Genomic DNA, 15,154 nt, shown 5'->3' on the forward strand with positions numbered 1-15,154 from the left:
TGAAGAGACTGTCTTTTCTCCATTGAGTATTCTTTGCTCCCTCATCAAATATTAGTTCACCATCTGTATTTGGGTTTATTTCTGGGCTTTCAGTTCTGCTTCATTGGTTTATTTATCTGTTTTTATGAAAGAGGCATTTTTAATAATTGATTGTCTTGTGTCCTTTGATTAGGGTGTTCCAGTGATGGCAATAAGAAACAAAATGATATCGGAAGGACTAGACCCAGATCTTCTTGAGTAAGTAATTTTTCTAATATAATATTACACTAATATGTTGAATTTATCATTTATAATAAAAATATTCCAAGCTCTATTTTTTCCCACTAAACAGTGTTTTATGGTTGAAGAAACCATCTTCATAAAGAGTGTCTTTCCCAATATTACAAAATTGAAAAATCTACCCTATGCTACTAAAAACAGCCTTTGCATATTTAAGGAGCAGTTTCAATAGATTCTTGATGAATATATATATATATATATCCAAGAGATGGAATTTGATGACAGTTTTGCTGCATGCAGTAATGTCTATATGAAGCAGGTTTTTTTTTTTTCTTTCATGCTACCTTTTCTTTTTTATTCTATTTTATTCTTCTCTTTTTTTCTTTCTTTTCTTAATTATCTACCAGATTTTTTAAGACCTTAGTATATAAGAAGTTTACTCTACCATGATCTAAGTTGAGCCAGATTGAGGAATAAAGTAAAGCCACTCTAGGTCCACATTAATAATTATTATGAAACTAGATATCTGTTTGTGTGAATTTTATAAAAAAAAATTTTGAGAAATGCTGACAAAATGTGGCTCAGAAATTTGACAATAATTTATTCCATCCAAGCAAACCTGGCTACATAGCTCATTCTGGATAAAATATATCTTAATGGATTATTCAGAGCTAGTCTGTTTTTCAAGTATCTAGATACTTGTAAAGAGTCCAGTTTGGGGTTTTAGTTCACTCCGATGTATTTGGTTATGTTATCCAGACATTCATATTATATTAGCAGTATACTTTGAAATTTTTCTTGGCTCTCAGCCCTTCAAGAAAATGTGTGCATTTTGGAGGTGAAACACCATAAAACAGTCTTTTTCTCCTATCTTATCTTTTAAAAATAATATTTAAGAATTTTTTTCAAGTCTGTAAGAATAGATTTCCAACATGTATCTACATTTAGTATATATCCAAGTAGCAAACAATTCAAGTACAATGGCGTATATTGGTAATTTGAACTAAAGCATCTCCAGGATATTTGGCAGTTGTTCTGGAAATTGTTTCTGACACACACTTTAAAAGCAGATGGATTGTGACATATATTTTAATGTGAATAGAACATATGGGTCCAATCCATTTTGGTATTCTTTGGAATATATGTTATAAATATATTTAACATTGACCATGACCTCTTTTTTGCTTCTGGAAATACACAGTAGATCTTCTATAATAACAGAGAGGTAAAATGACCTTTAAAATGATGATTTTTCTCTCTAGAGAAAATGTACTGGAAAACTAACAGTCCAATAAGTATCAGCATATGTTGGATATCCAATTTCTTTACCCCCTACTGGCTTCATTTCATCCTCTGCCCAGCCTAAACCTACTTCATAATCCTTTACTTCAATCAGCTCCCACACCAGGAACTTGAAAGTCATCCTTGATTTTACCCTCTTCCCTATCCCTGATTATGTCAGTCACTATGATTTTTTTCATTTTTAATCTCTCACAGCTGACCACATCCCTCATCATTCCTTACCTGAATTATTATAATTGCTTCTGATTGGTTTCCTTATTCTCTTTCAGTCTGCCACAAAAGCCTTAGTGGGTCTGTTCATGCTTTGTTCTTGTTTTCAAAACTTTCTGTGACTCTCAACTGCCTTCAACACAGAGTTTAACAACTTAGAATTGCATTTAGAGATGCTTTTATCATCAAGACCCAGACTCTTTTGCTTCATTTCTTGCCCCTCTTCCATACATTCCTATCTCCTGCAGCTGTAGCAGACTATTTGCAGTTCTCTGAATTCCCCTATTCCCTTTTGGTATCTTCAATTTTTTTTACCTCTCCTTGGACCTCTCTGGCCTGGCTAATTTCATATTAATTAAGACTCCATTTAGGTATCACTATGGGAGGAAGTCCATGGATGACTACCAAGGGGAGAATGCCCAGCACCCCGATACTTCCTTGACGTATCTCATTTAGAAGTTTGAAGGCCCGTCATTGTCCGTAAATGTTGAGAAACATTCAGTTGCAAGGTGGTGCCAAGTTTTGGGGTAGAATTCCAGTAACAGTTAACTTTGTCTTACAGAAAAGCTGCTCCTCAACCACAGCCTGGAGCCTGAATTCTGATCCATTACCTCATACGTACATGCCATCAGTCACAAGGGTTGAAGAGGGGGTGACTCACTATAACCTATCACTGCTACTACTAGAAAACCTCAGCATTTATCTAGATATGATAAGTGAAATCAACCATCTTGTTAAAGAGGAATCCTGACACTTTGAGAATGATGTTTATAGAAAATTAGGGAGTCTGACTTTAGGAGAAAAGTTGGAGATGCTGAAGGAGAGAAAATGTGCCATCTGAGGGAAGAGTATACTTTTATTGAGAATCTTAGTACAAATTAAGCCTCAGCCAAGAACTTTCAGTAAAGATTGTTTTGTTTTCCCTTTAAAGTGTAAGCATGCACTTTTTTTAAATTAGCCTTAAGTAGTAAGACAGACTCCTACAATGGTTAGAATAGTCTAGATCTGTCTGCACTGAGCAAAGAGCAAAGCTGAAGTTGATACAGAAATAAATACTGATCAAAAATACATTATGATTTCATTGACCTGTGTGGATAAAAATTTGGAAGCTAAGAGTATATAATTTTAAAATAAAACAGTTTATATAAGGAGAAATAAGACCTGGCTATTTTCCTAGAAAAACGACTGTCATTGAATTTTAGAAAGTTTATGAAACTGAAGAAAATGCCTGATAGTTACCAAATAAAATTTGTTTGATACTTTGTTTTATTTTTTTTTAATGTTTTATTTATTTTTGAGACAGACAGTGTGTGAGCAGGGGAGGGGCAGAGAGGGAGACACAGAATCTGAAGCAGGCTCCAGGCTCTGAGCTGTCAGCACAGAGCCTGACGCGGGGCTCAAACTCACAAACCACACGATCATGACCTGAGCCGAAGTCGGACACTCAACCGACTGAGCCATCCAGGCGCCCCTGTTTGCTATTTCTAAATGATGAATTATTTTTGAAATTCCCAAGATTTTGAAAATAACAATAGTGCTTATATAGCCAAGAACTATTCCTGTTTAGCTTGTAAAACTTAGTTTCCAATGACACTGAAATAAAGATATGTAAAAGAGTACCTTTGTCACCATCATACTCTAAAGAGTTTAAGGGAAGAGGCGACTGGTGGTTCAGGAAATTAAGTGTCTGACTCTTAATTTTGGCTCATTTCATCATCTCACATTTCCATGGGATCGAGCCCCACATTGGGCTCAGCACTCATAGCACAGACCTTGCTTGGGATTCTCCCTCTCTCTCTGCCCCTCTCCCACTTGTGCTTTCTCTCTCTCAAAATAAATAAACATAAAAAAAAATAGTTCGGGGCGCCTGGGTGGCTCAGTCGGTTAAGCATCCGACTTCAGCTCAGGTCATGATCTCACGGTTCATGGGTTCAAGCCCCACGTCGGGCTCTGTGCTGACAGCGCAGAACCTGGAGCCTGCTTCAGGTTCTGTGTGTGTGTGTGTGTATCTCTCTCTGCCCCTCCCCCACTTGCACTCTCTCTGTCTCTCAAAAATAAATAAATGTTAAAAAATTAAAAAAAAAAAAATAGTTCAGGGGCACCTGGGTGGCTCAGTCGTTTAAGTGTCTAACTTTGGCTCAGGTCATAATCTCACAGGTCCTGTGTTTGAGCCCCGCGTGGGGCTCTGTGCTAACAGCTCGAAGCCTGGAACATACCTCAGATTCCGTGTGTCCCTCTGCCCCTCCGTGGCTCATTCTCTGTCTCTCTCTCAAAAATAAGTAAACATTTAAAAAAATAGTGTAAGGAGAGAGAAAATGGAAATCTTTTAAGATTAATCTATTCTAGTTTTGCATTCAGAACGATAGAACAGGTATATTCTTTGAATCAATGCAAATTTTCTTATCAGGAGAAAAAAAAGTGTTTTCTCCCTTATCCTGTTCTTTTGTATACTTTTATGTCTTAGAACTATGGTTACTATTATTACCTAGTAATTACTACTTTTACTGTTCTAGGATACATAGACTAGCCTCTGGACATGCCCAGCAGGAGATGAAATTCATGATGGTTACGGCTCATCCTAAGGCAGACTCTAGAAATGGTCTGCATATTCAGATTCTGCCCTGCCACTGTCTAGCAATATGACCCTGGACTATTTAATTGCTCTGTGCATAAATTTACTCATCAGTAAAATGGTAAATAGGACTTCACCCTTCACAGAGTTGTTCAGACTTAGAGAATGATGTAAGCACTTAGCACAGCTCTGGACAAGCAGCAAATGGCCAGTAAATGTTAGTTGTGATTTATGAATGTTTTAATGAGGGAATAGGTATCAATGGATTTTCCAGGCTTTTGGATCGCAACTTATTTATAATCCTCTAGTCGCCTGTATACCATTGTGTTTTCAACAAAGACATACTTAACATACACAGAGTAGTTATCCTTTTGGTTTATACAGTTTTCATTTTCTCAAACTGAAAAATGTGTATTTTAAACTTTGCAGTAAAGAACAGACTTCTGAAATTGAAATTCAGCTGGTCACACTCTTAATATTAGTGGGGGATGCGGGGGTGGGGTACAGTTTGTAGCATTTTTTGAGGTAAAATTGGTACATAACATTTTATAAGTTTCAGGTGTATGACATTGTAATTTGACATCTGTATACACTGTATACACTACAAAGTGGTCACCACTAAAAGTCATTACCATCATCCATCACCATCCCTCACTCCACTCACTCATTTTGCCCACCCTCATCCTGCTCCCTTTCTGGTAACCACCAATATGTTTTCTGTATCTATGAGCTTAAATTTGTATTAATTTGTTAATTCATTTGTTTGCTTTTTTTTTTAGATTCCACATGTGAGTAAAATCATTTGATATTTGTCTTCCTCCATCTGACTTATTTCACTTAGCATAATACCTTCATGGTCCATCCATGTTGTTGTAAATGGCAAGATTTCATCCTTTTCTATGGCTGAGTAGTATTCATTGTGTGTATACATACACATATACATACATACCTATACATATAAATATATATACTACAACTTATTTAGCCATTCATCCAATGATGGACATTTAAGTTGTTTCCATTTCTTGGTTATTGTAAGTAATGCTGAATGAACATAGGGGTGCAAATATCTTTGCAAATCAGCATTTTTGTATTCTTTGGATAAATACCCAGAAGTCAAATAGCTGAATCATATACTTGTATTCTTAATTTTTTGAGGAATGTCCATACCGTTTTCCACAGTGGCTGTGCCGTTTACATTCCTACCAATAGTTTGTGAGGCTTACCTTTTCTCCAGATCCTAAGCAACACTTGTTATTTCTTGTCTTCTCGATAATACCCATTCTACCCAGTGGGAGATGATATCTCATTGTGGTTTTGATTTGCATTTCTCTAATAATTAGTGATGTTGAAGATGTTTTCATGTGCCTGTTGGTCATTTGTATGTCTTCTTTGAGAAAATGTCTATTCAAATCCTCTGCCCATTTTTTAATCAGGTTGTTTGTTATTTTGTTGTTGAGTTTTATAAGTCCTTCATATATTTTAGATATTAATCCTCTGTCAGATATATGATTTGCAAAAATCTCCCATTCAGTAGGTTGCCTTTTCATTTTGATGATGGTTTCTTTTGCTGTGCAGGGGCGTTTTAGTTTGATGTAATCCCATTTGTTTGTTTTTGCTTTTGTTTCCTTTGTTTTTGGACTCAGAGCCACAAAAATATTACTAAGACCAATGTCAAGGAGCTTATTGTATGTTTCCTTCTAGCAATTTTATGTTTTCATGTCTGACATCGTAGTCTTTAACTTTGAGTTAATTTTTATGTGTGATATAGTGATCTAGTTTCATTCTTTTGCATGTGGTTGTCCAGTTTTTTCAACATCATTTATTTAAGAGACTGCCTTTTCTCCTTTATATATTCTTGACTCCTTTCTCATAAACTGATTATCCATATATGTGTGGGTTTAATTCTGGGGTGTCAATTCTGTTCCTTTGATCTGTGTGTCTGTTTTTATGCTAATAGCATACTGTTTTGATTACTATGGCTCTGTACTGTAGTTTGAAATTGAGGCATGATACCTTCAGCTTTGTTCTTTCTCAAGATTGCTTTGGATTTTAGGGCTTGTTTCCATACAAATTTTAGAATTATTTTTTCCAAAAGGCCATTGGAATTTCAATAGGAATTGAATAGAATCTGTAGATTGCTTTGGATAGCATGGACATTTTAACAATATTAATTTTTCCAATCCATGAGCATGGGATATCTTTCCATTTATTTGTGTCTTCTTCAATTTCTTTCATCCGTGTCTTTCTTATACTTTTCAGTATACAGGTCTTTCAATTCAAAGTTCTATTTAGGCATTTTATTCTTTTTCATGAAATTGTTTTTTTGTGTTTTTTTTTTTATGTTTTATTTATTTTTGAGAGAGAGAAAGCACAAGCGGGGCAGGGGCAGAGAGAGGGGAACAGAGGATCCAAAGCAGACTTTGTGCTGACAGCAGGGAGCCCAATGTGGGGCTTCAGTTTGCAAACTGTGAGATCCTGACCTGAGTCATAGTCAGACACTCAACCAACTGAGCCATCCAGGTGCCCCAATCTTTTTGGTGAAACTGTAAATGGGATTGTTTTCTTAATTTCTGTTTCTGATAATTTGTTAATAGATTATAGAAACACCAAAATTTCCATATGTTGATTTTGTACTGTGCTACTTTACTGAATTCGTTTATTAGTTCTAATAGTTTTTTGGTGCTATTGTTTGAGTTTTTTATGTATAGTATCATGTCATCCGCAAATAGTGACAAATTTACTTTCTTTCCAATTTGATGCATTTTACTTCTTTTTCTGGTCTAATTGTTGTGGCTAGGATTTCCAATATTATGTTGAATAAAAGTGGGGATAGTGGGCATCCTGGTCTTATTCCTAATTTTAGAGGAAAAAGCTTTCAGCTTTTTACTATTGACTGGTGTTAGCTGTGGGTTTGTTATATATGGCCTTCATTATGTTGATATGTGTTCCCTCTATATCTACTTTGTTTAGAGATTTTATCATAAGTGGCTGTTGAATTTTTTCACATGCTTTTTCTGCATTTGTTGAGATGATAATATGATTTTTTTCCTTCATTTTATTAATGTGGCATATAGCACTGATTTATATGTGGATTTTGAACCATTCTTGCATCCCTGGAATAAATCCCATTTGATAATGCTGTATGATCCTTGTAATATATTATTGAATTCAATTTGCTAATATTTTGTTGAGGATATTTGCATCTATGTTCATCAGGGGATATTAGCCTGTAATGTGTATGTGTTTGTGTGTGTGTTTGTGTGTGTGTGTGTGTGTGTGTGTGTGTGTGTGCGCGCGCATATGTGTGTGCTGTCTTTGTCTGGTTTTGGTATTAGAGTAACGCCAGCCTCCTAAAATAAGTTTGGAGGCATTCACTCCTTTTTGATTTTTTGAAAGAGTTTGAGAAGGATAGGTATTAAATCTTTGAATGCTTGGTAGAATTCACTACATGTGAAGCTGTCTAGTCCTGGACTTTTGTTGAATCGATCTTCTTATTGGTAATCGGTCTATTCAGATTTTCTTTTTCTTTAGTCTTGGAAAATTGTGTATTTCTAGGAATTTACTCATTTCTTCTAGGTTGTCCAGTTTTTTTGGTGTGTAGTCATTCTTAGTAATCTCTTCTGATCCTTTGTATTTTTGTGATGTCAGTTGTAATTTCTCTTTCCTTTCTGATTTTATTAGAGACTCCTTTTATTCTTTGTCAGTCTAGATAAAGTCTTGTCAATTTTGTTTATCTTTTCAGAGAACCAGCTCTTAATTTCATTGATCTTTTCTGTTGTTTTTTTATTCTGTTATTTCCACTCTGATCTTTAATATTTCCTTCCTTTTACTGACTTTGAGCTTTATTTTTTCTTCTTTTCTAGCTCTGTCAGGTGTAAAGTTAGATGGTTTGAGATTTGGGGTTTTTTCTTGTGGTAGGCCTGTATTGCTGTGATCTTTCTTCTTAGAACTACTTTTGCTGCATCTTGTAGATTTTGGTATATCATATTTCTGTTTTCATTTGTCTCTGGGTATTTTTTTAATTTCTTCTTTGATTTTTTTAAAGTTTAGTAATTTGAGAGAGAGAAAGAGAGAGAGAGAGTGAGCACAAGCAGGGGAGCAGTGGGGAGAGAGAATCCCAAGCTGGCTCTGCACTGTCAGTACAGAGCTTGATGTGGGGCATGAACCCACAAACCACAAGATCATGACTGAGCTGAAATCAAATACTTAACCAACTGAGCCACCCAGATGCCCCTCTTCTCTCATTTTTTTGATGACCCAGTGGTTGTTCAGTAGCATGTTCTTAGCTTTTCCATTAATTCTTATAATGGATTCTACTTTCATACCATTGTGAGTGGGAATGTTTGATAAAATTTCAGTCTTCTTGAATTTATTGAGATTTGTTTTGTGGCCTAACACATGATCTATCCATGTGGGGTTGAGAAACATGGATATTCTGTTGCTTTTGGATGGAGAGTTCTATATATCTTAAGTCCATCTGGTCTAATGTGTCATATAAGGCTGATACTTCCTTATAAATTTTGTTTGGATGATCTATCCATTGATGTAAGTGGGTGTAACATATTGATTTGGCTAATGAAAACATCTAATGAGTCAAGTTATTGTGCAGGCTTTGAACCAAACAAGCTCATTGACATTTGTCCTGGAGATATTTATTCAAAAGACATTTATACCTCCTCCCAGACTGTGGAATGACCAAAGTTATGGTTGCCAGAAGTAAAAGTAATCACCTCAGCCTCACTTTGACAAGAGGGGATTTCTTTGTGTTAACCAAAAGGATACTGGAAAGCAAGAAAACTTTCTGTTAATTATACTGAAAGGATGCCCAGCCCTCTACGGGAATTCCTTATCTGCCAGTAATCTTTGTCTATGTCCTGCTACACACAACAACACAATGGATTAAAGTTTGGGCTTTGGCTGGTTGAGGGTGGGATAGACCTCAATTCCCCAACTGAACAATTCCAAAAAATAGTTTTACTGCTTCCATTTTTAATTCTTGCTGAGCTGGAATCCCATTCAATGTAATTATCGTTTCTCAACCACTGGCTGGCAAACTGGATAGAAAGTACAAGACAGGAAAAAACAACATCAAAATATTGTTATTGGTCTAGTGTTGGAGACCTTGATCACGAGAGTCAGAGAAATAATAGAAATATTAAAGAGATGTTATTAAAAAGAAGTTGTGGCCTGCCAATGACTAGTAAGCAAAAGATAAAGGAGCAGCTGGGAATTAAAGGGCCCCAAGATAAATGGCAAAAGCCAGTTCTTATAGGAGGGCTGACTTTCTTTTTCTTTACAGTATTAGGCATTACATTGTTTCCCTGACTGCAGGAATCTATGTACCACAACAAAGGACAGGATATACCTGGGTTGATGGGCATTCAGAAGAAAAAGACCAAAGCATGTGTAGTTTGAGTAAATGTAATGCTGAAATAAGTCTCACTAGCTACTATAATATCGTAGTCTAGATTGTCATTTTTATAACCACCCCAAAGGTCTTTATATGGTCAGTACAATCTTGGTTCAGGAATTTAGTGTTTTACTTTTTCCTGAAGACCACCTATTGCCATTGCCTAGAGCTATGACAGAACAGTCTTGAGTGACAACAGTATCATGTGACATTATAGCTCTAAGTGTGCTATAGTTGATATTGAAAAGTGATTTGGATGATAACTACTGTACTCTCTCCCCATAACCACCTACTCAGTAATATTTTTACTAACAATGTTTTTGTCACTTAATCTGCTTTAAGTTCAATGGTCTTAGGTTTAAAGAAAATGAAAAATATTTTTAAACTATTTATCTACACTAAAAAATGTTTTTCCAAAGTATGTTTATATGGTTTTTGTGTCCTCAAAGTGGCTGTGATTTTAAGCACAAGTATAAATATCTCTTTAACGAAAACAAATTAAATCAACAATATTTGTATGTTAGGACTCTTTTCGTGTTCAGAATCACAGAAACCAGCTCAAACTAGTTTAAACAAAAAGAGAAGTTACTGATTCACATAGCAAAGAAGTCCAGGTAGTAGGGCAGGATCTAAGGTCCTGTGTCATCAGTGCTTGCTGTCTGGCTGCCGGTGTTCTCTCTTTCCTAGCACCCATTCCACCTTTACTCCTTGGCATAGTCATTCACTTCTCTCCTGCTACAGATGAGCTTACTGCTTGAAGCCAAGGAATTCACAATTATGAAGGCTTTAATATTGCTAGTTTTGCTAACTGAACAAAATAAACTATGGAATATTATAGCTCATTTCTAGGGAAACATTATGATTGGCCCTGCGTGGGTCTTGTGCCCTCCCTTGAATTAATCTCTCATCCCAGGGGAAGATTCTTAATGATTGGCCAAGCCTGGATTATGTGACTAAAACAAGGAAGGTTATAGGGAAAGAGTGGGGGAACAGAGATTGTGATTGACATCCTTATTTGATTCCCATAAGTGAGAAAGGTAACAAAAAGAACTTGCACACAGCATCTACTATGCTAAAAAGTACTAATTTGTATGTGTTTAGTTCTTCCTTCTCCTTTCCTTTCTAAATTTTGGCTCATTTTTTTGTTGAAGTCAGCCTAGTAACTTTAATAAGTAACTTAAAAATACTTATTTTAGGGGCGCCTGGGTGTCTCAGTTAAGCATCCAACTTCAGCCTGGGTCATGATCTCAGAGTTTGTGAGTTCGAGCCCCACATTGGGCTCTGTGCTGACAGCTGAGAGCCTGGAATCTGCTTCAGATTCTGTGTCTCCCTCTCTCTCTGCCACTCCCCTGCTTGTACTCTGTCTCTCAAAATTGAATAAACATTTTTAAAAAATTTAAATACTTATTTTAAAAGATAGACTAAGTAATGAGTTTAATGTTAAACTCCTATAATTTTGATTTTGTTAAGACTTTTTGGATAATCTTGGTGCCACAAATTATATAAGTATGCTTATTAAAATGTAGCTACCAACCTAGCGTTTTGTTTTTTTTTTTATCATTGAACCACTATAGATTGAGATTTTTAAAAAACATGCATGATACATCATGAATGTACTTTTGACTTTATATGTGTCTCTATATTTTGCTGATAAACTCTTTTTTAGTGATTTACTTGTATATTTAAGATAAACTGTTATAAAGTCCTCATCTTCTAATTTTAGTAGTGAATCATTTGAATTTTTAGAAACTAAACTTTATACCAATACTTTAAGGTAGTAACTTTTTCAAATATATCTTTAAAACTTCTTTGCGTGGGGGGTGCCTCAGTGGCTCAGTCAGTTAAAAGTCCATCTTTGGCTCAGGTCATCATCTCATGGTCTGTAAGTTCAAGCTCTGCATGGGACTCTCTGCTGTCAGCACAGAGCCTGGTTTGGATCCTCTGCCTCCTTCTCTCTCTGCCCCTAACCACCTCCCTCTCAAAAATAAATAAACATTAAATAAAAACTTTGCATAAAAAGACAACTTAAAAGGTTCATATATACAGGATCAAGCAAGAGCACTTCTGATCATAAGACAAAAAGCCAAATTTTTGTTCCCACTAAGAATATGCTGGAAATGCTGGTATTATTATAAGTTTTATTACTGCTACTAACATTTCTATAAAGCTTTTTAACTTAGATAATGCTTTCATATACATTATTTCATTTGATTCTCATGGTATCTTGAAGTTTTTCTCTTTTTTGTACCCAAAGGGAACTAGTATATGCTTTTTCATTTGTCTGCCTAGCAATTCCAAGCCAAAGTAGCATACAATTTATTTTTAAGTGAATGAAGACAAACAATAATAAATACTGACAAACATACTAAGAAAATGGAACCCTTGGAATCCCACCAACCCCACCGGTGGGAGTGTAAGATGATACAGCTGCTATGGAAAACAGTATTGCAGTTCTTCAAGAAATTAAGCATAGAATTGCCATATGGTTGAGCAAATCCACTTCTAGATATATACCCAAAAGAAGTGAAAGAAGGGACTGAAACATGTATTTGTATACCATGTTCATAGTAGCATTATTCACAGTAGCCCGAAGTTGGAAACAATCCAAATGCCCATCCACAGGTGAATGGATAAACAAAATGTAATATGTGCATACAAAGGAGTATTATTCATCCTAAAAAAGGAAGGAAATTCTCATACCTATTACTCCTACCATATGCTCTAATTTCATCAAATTTGAACTGCAATTACTTTATACTCTACCTCCCAAATGATTTATAGTTTCCCAAATGCAGCATGCATTCCCATTTTTTTTTCTTTATTCAGAACACTCTCATCCTCACTTACTCCACCTTTTCTGTTTTTGAGAAACTCCTACTTATATCTTAAAACCCTTTACAAATGTCTCCACTTCTCTGGAATCTTCTCTGACCAAACCTCATAGAGTGAATTAACTTTTTACGTAAGCATAGTTACTACAACTGTATTTATGTATATCACATTTATAATAATAATTTATATTTCTGTCTCCCTCTAAAATATCCCCCTAAAATATCAGTTTCTTCAGGGAAGGAACTACTTGTTATTCATTTCTGTATCTCTAGCACCTAACACAGTTCCTGGCAAAATTGTGGGTACATGATGATGATGATGATGATGATGATGATGATGATGGCGATGACTATGACGACGACAATGACCACGAAGATAGCATTTATTTAATATACTTACTATGTGCCAGATATTATTTGATATACTTTACATATAATAATTCATTCTAATCATTACAATACTCCAGTCGGTTCGTTGGATCCAAAGTGGTTACCTAGCTTCCCCAGAATTGCTCAAATATGTAGCAAGACTGGGATTTGAATCCAGGCAGTCTGGCTCCAGAATGTGTGTTCTTAACCACTATGCTATACAGCTGTGATGATCACATGTATTAAAAAATGGTTACACACATACATTAATGTTATAATTTCAGCTCCTTTTAGGCTTAAGCTGCTTTTACCCTTAAGTAGCATTTATTTAGGGGTATCATATACATTGTTTTATTTGTTTGAGTTGCCATAGATATAATTTTTACATTGTATTCAAATTCCCTCTGGTAATTTTTTTCTTTTTTAACAAAGTAAAGGCAGTAAGAAATCACAAATACAGCAAAGACAGATTTACTTGGAAAATGTGCCCAGTATTCATGCCCAGTGGTTCCACAGTCTTGCTTCTATGGAGAGCAATGAAGACTGTGGTCTCATGTTAGTGTTTTAGGCAGATGGGGAGTATCAGTCAAAACCTGGTAAACGCCTTACCCAGCTTCAAAGTTTTACTGTATCGAGTACATGTGACTTCCTAATAGGTATAATCTAAAACTGTGCAGCAGAGCAAATGAGTTTCTGTTTTACCCATTGCTGGGGAGCAGTGCCAGCATATCTTTCTGTTTTGTACATGACAGATATGATATTAAAAACTATAAGCCAAAACTCAGCCATAGTTTTTAATAACTAAATGTACTTGGTAGACTATACATGTTTTAATTTTAGTAACAGTGATTTTATTTATGGCAAAGCAGAGTTTTATTGGTTGGTGTCCTAAATCTTTAATAAGAATCAAAGAGCCTGAGGGAGAAATAAGTCTGGTAGTTCTCAATTATTAAGACAGAGCAGCTATATTATTCTTCCATTCCCTGTTAGTTTCCCCAAAAGTATACTTTACTTGCTTAACTTATTTTCTCAGTGAGAGTGAATAGAGGCTGAATGATAGTATTACCATATTGATTAGATAATTTACGAGCAAACACTATGGAACTTATCTAGTTGAATGTTTGGTTTGTTGTAAAATTTCATTTGGTTTATTATATCTCCCTGCAAAGTTGAGTTTAATCATTCTCATATCTCCTTGTTTTACCTAGGGAATCTTCAAGACATTATTTTTACCAACTCATACTTTTTACATTCATTCTATGAAGATAAAATATAAGTGAAAACATTCAACAAACATTAAGAACCTTTTACCAGGCCCTCTTCTCCCCTGCAAAATTTCCATACTGTCTGTGTTTCTTAATGGCCATTCTTTAACTCTCTTCCATTTGTAAATTTCTTTCTGCAGCTTTCCTGGAACATAAAGATTTTCGTTTTCTTTCCATTTCTAGCTTTCCTTTCTCTGTACCTCTTGTATACTTGGAGACTACGGAGACGTAGCACTGGTCACGCCAGCCTCTCCACATCACATCTCTGTCTGTAGTTGGGTCTCCATGGAATGAGAAGCAGAAAGTACTGAACTAGAAAATTCTGTAAGGACTGGCAAGAGAAAACAGCACTGTGGCCCATACAGGAATAGCACTAGTAATCCCCAGAGTGCTGGAAAAGCCAAAGAGAAGCATGCTGTGGAGGAGACTGGGAGACTCCCAGTTAAGGACACAGACTCGGTGAACTTATTAACAGCAATATTCTACGATGAACCTAATTTGCAGATAGTAATTGCTTTTTTTCAACTGGAAAAACCAAATTGTTTCCTTCTCTTTCAGGAGGCCAGATGCTCCAGTGCCTGATGGTGAAGGTGAAAAAAATACAGAAGAAAGTTCAGATAGTGAATCTTCTTTTAGTGACTAAGCTTAATTTTGATAACAGTTACACATACATGTGTGGGTATGCATTTACATTCTATAAGAAAGAGAGCCTGAGCTTGAACTCTTAGTCATAAAAACATCAAATGGTTATATATCTACCACCAAACTCCCTCTATGTTAAAAAAATAATAATAAAGCATTTATAATCTGGCAGAATGTCTTATTACCAAAATACTGAAAAGTAGAATAACCAAAATAAAGTGCCATTAGTGCTGCAAATACCAAGGTGGGAGATTTCAGGATGTGGTGAGCATTGAAAATGAAGTCAATGTGAGTTTGGTGATCAAAAATAGACTCAATGCAAAAAAGTGAA

General features: G+C 35.5%; 1 protein-coding gene across 7 annotated transcripts in view; it reads left to right on the top strand.

The window, feature by feature from the left end:
• Positions 1 to 15,154, top strand: part of WASHC3 (WASH complex subunit 3) — a 94,029-nt gene that overhangs the window by 32,269 nt on the left and 46,606 nt on the right. For 3 of the 7 annotated variants that reach the window (XM_058741613.1, XM_058741609.1, XM_058741608.1), the window contains 2 exons: positions 173 to 237; positions 14,740 to 14,991. In XM_058741613.1, the coding sequence (XP_058597596.1) occupies positions 173 to 237; positions 14,740 to 14,824 (150 nt within the window). In that variant the 3' untranslated portion in view covers positions 14,825 to 14,991. Of the gene's footprint in view, positions 1 to 172; positions 238 to 2,293; positions 2,343 to 14,739; positions 14,992 to 15,154 lie in introns of those variants that run through there. The other 4 variants (XR_009265405.1, XR_009265406.1, XM_058741610.1 and 1 more) reach the window with 2 other exon arrangements.

This window comes from Neofelis nebulosa, chromosome 8 (genome assembly GCF_028018385.1).
Source record: "Neofelis nebulosa isolate mNeoNeb1 chromosome 8, mNeoNeb1.pri, whole genome shotgun sequence".
NCBI lineage: Eukaryota > Metazoa > Chordata > Mammalia > Carnivora > Felidae > Neofelis > Neofelis nebulosa.